The 2,025-nt window shown below is 21.2% G+C and overlaps 1 protein-coding gene across 1 annotated transcript in view; it reads right to left on the bottom strand.

The window, feature by feature from the left end:
• Nucleotides 1-1,603, bottom strand: part of Phum_PHUM036000 (plasma membrane ca-ATPase B2, putative) — a gene marked incomplete at both ends in the record, with an annotated part of 2,607 nt that extends 1,004 nt beyond the window's left edge. Inside the window, 2 exons of the mRNA XM_002423048.1 lie at nt 944-1,112; nt 1,553-1,603. Of these exons, the coding sequence (XP_002423093.1) occupies nt 944-1,112; nt 1,553-1,603 (220 nt within the window). The remainder of the gene's footprint in view (nt 1-943; nt 1,113-1,552) is intronic.
• Nucleotides 1,604-2,025: the final 422 nt, after the last annotated feature.

Below are 2,025 nucleotides of genomic sequence, written 5' to 3'. Positions count from 1 at the left end.
CTATAAATATTTTATTTCAAAGGTCAAAAAATTAATTTTACCTTGAAGAAACACACACAAAAAAAAAAAAATAAAACAAAAAATAAAATAAAATAAAATAAAATGAAATTCAATTCAATTTTTAAAAAAAAAAAAAAAATTGGTAATGAAATTTTCTTTTTAAAGGTTTTTTTTTTGTTTTGTTTTATTATTTTTATTTAACCTTCCAACGAGACGTATAAAGTTTACCTTTTAAAGAAAAGAATGAAAATTACTTTGTTACCAAAAAAGGTGTTGGAAGCGATACAAGTTTTTTTTTTTTTTTTTTTTTTTTTTGATTTTGATTTTCTAATGTTTAGTACTCAAAGTAAAAAAAAAAAAAAACTAAATAAAAATTTATTTGTGTATTGAGAGGCAATATCCTAAATTTTTATACCACGAACAAAACAATGGATAATTGGTTATTTCGTTTATTATTTCAAATAATAATTAATCTTTAGTCACGATTTCTTCTCATTTCCGAATTAAAATTAGTCAAATTTTCTTTTTTTGTTACAATTTAGTTTTAGTAATGTAGTAGTGTAAAAAGTAGCTTGTAAAAAAAATGTAAATATTCTAAATATTTTGAATGTATTATTTTAAAAGACTTCATATGTAACTGATATTGTTTCATACAAATAAATAAATAATTGAAACCTGTAAGTTATTATTTATTATTATTATTATTGTGTTTTTAGACTTTCCTCAAATGAGTAAAAATAATAAAACAACAAATAGTACATTCTAAAACAAATTTTTATGGTTAAAAAATTTAGCTTTTAAAAAAACATTTATAGATATACAGTAAAAATTAAAATGTTGGCAAGTTTTTTTTTTTATATTTTTTTAAACTCTGAGGTAAATACATTTGAAATTATAAATAATTTAAATAATAATAATAATAATAATGTTTATAAAAACAAACCTTCATTTGGATGTGTATATAATTTTTTACATAATTCCTGTACACCTCCATATTCATTGACTTTTTGTACACCCTCCCTGCCGCGGTGTTCCATGAGGTCCCGCAGCTGCTTGAGGGTGATCCCATACTGGGCAGGCCGGCCATCTATCATAGCCATCCCGGCCCCAACCTAAAACAATAATTAAATTTAATTAGGTTGTGACAATTTTTCAAATATAATTTATATATTCACTCTCTTTTAACAAAAAAAAAAAAAAAAAAAACAAATTATGACAACCAGATAATTTAATTAAATAATAATAAAAACCAGAATCAAATCAATTCGAATCTGATGAGATCAATTAAAGAACCCTCATAAGTCAATATAAAAACTCACTTCGATAAACAAAAAATTATCATTTATACTGTATTGACATTTTTACACACACATATATTTTTTATTTATACTTTATCGTTATTGAAATTTTTTGGAGGTATAAAAATAATTTTTTTTTACTCGATATTTAAAATTATAAAAGATTTCAAGTTGATTGTTATATAAAATTATAAAATAATATAATATATTATATAAAATTTTAAAAAATGCCATAAAAGTCATTGTTCACTAACAGAAAATGTTTTTAATGTAACTATTCGTGATTCGATTAAAAATAATATCATTGTTATGAAACTTTAGGATTGTTAGTGATCAATTTTTAGTAATGTTAATTTTCACTTTATTGCATAAGTGTCATTATTTTTAACAAAATATAACATACCTGAACTTTTTTATTTTTCAATAAAAATTACTGTTAAAAAACCTAATCAAAGCAAGTGTGATAAAACAATATGTAAAATGTAAAAGCATCCAGTTTTTAGAAAATCATTTTAACATCACTTCATGTGTCATAAAATCTCCTTGTTAATTATTATTATTATTATAAACATGCTTCTGAATTTATCCATGTGCACAAATGATTTCATGCTCATTACATTGCATTACTTGGTCCATCATGAAATTTTTATACATAAACTTTTTTTTTTTATAATGTGAAATATATATGTACATAAACTGTTTTTTTTTTTTTTTTTTTTAGATAATA

Source organism: Pediculus humanus, genomic scaffold (genome assembly GCF_000006295.1).
Source record: "Pediculus humanus corporis 1103172107383 genomic scaffold, whole genome shotgun sequence".
NCBI classification, from domain to species: Eukaryota; Metazoa; Arthropoda; class Insecta; order Psocodea; family Pediculidae; genus Pediculus; species Pediculus humanus.
The sequence above is the reverse complement of the archived record's forward strand: the minus strand, read 5'-3'. Positions and strand labels throughout refer to the sequence as shown.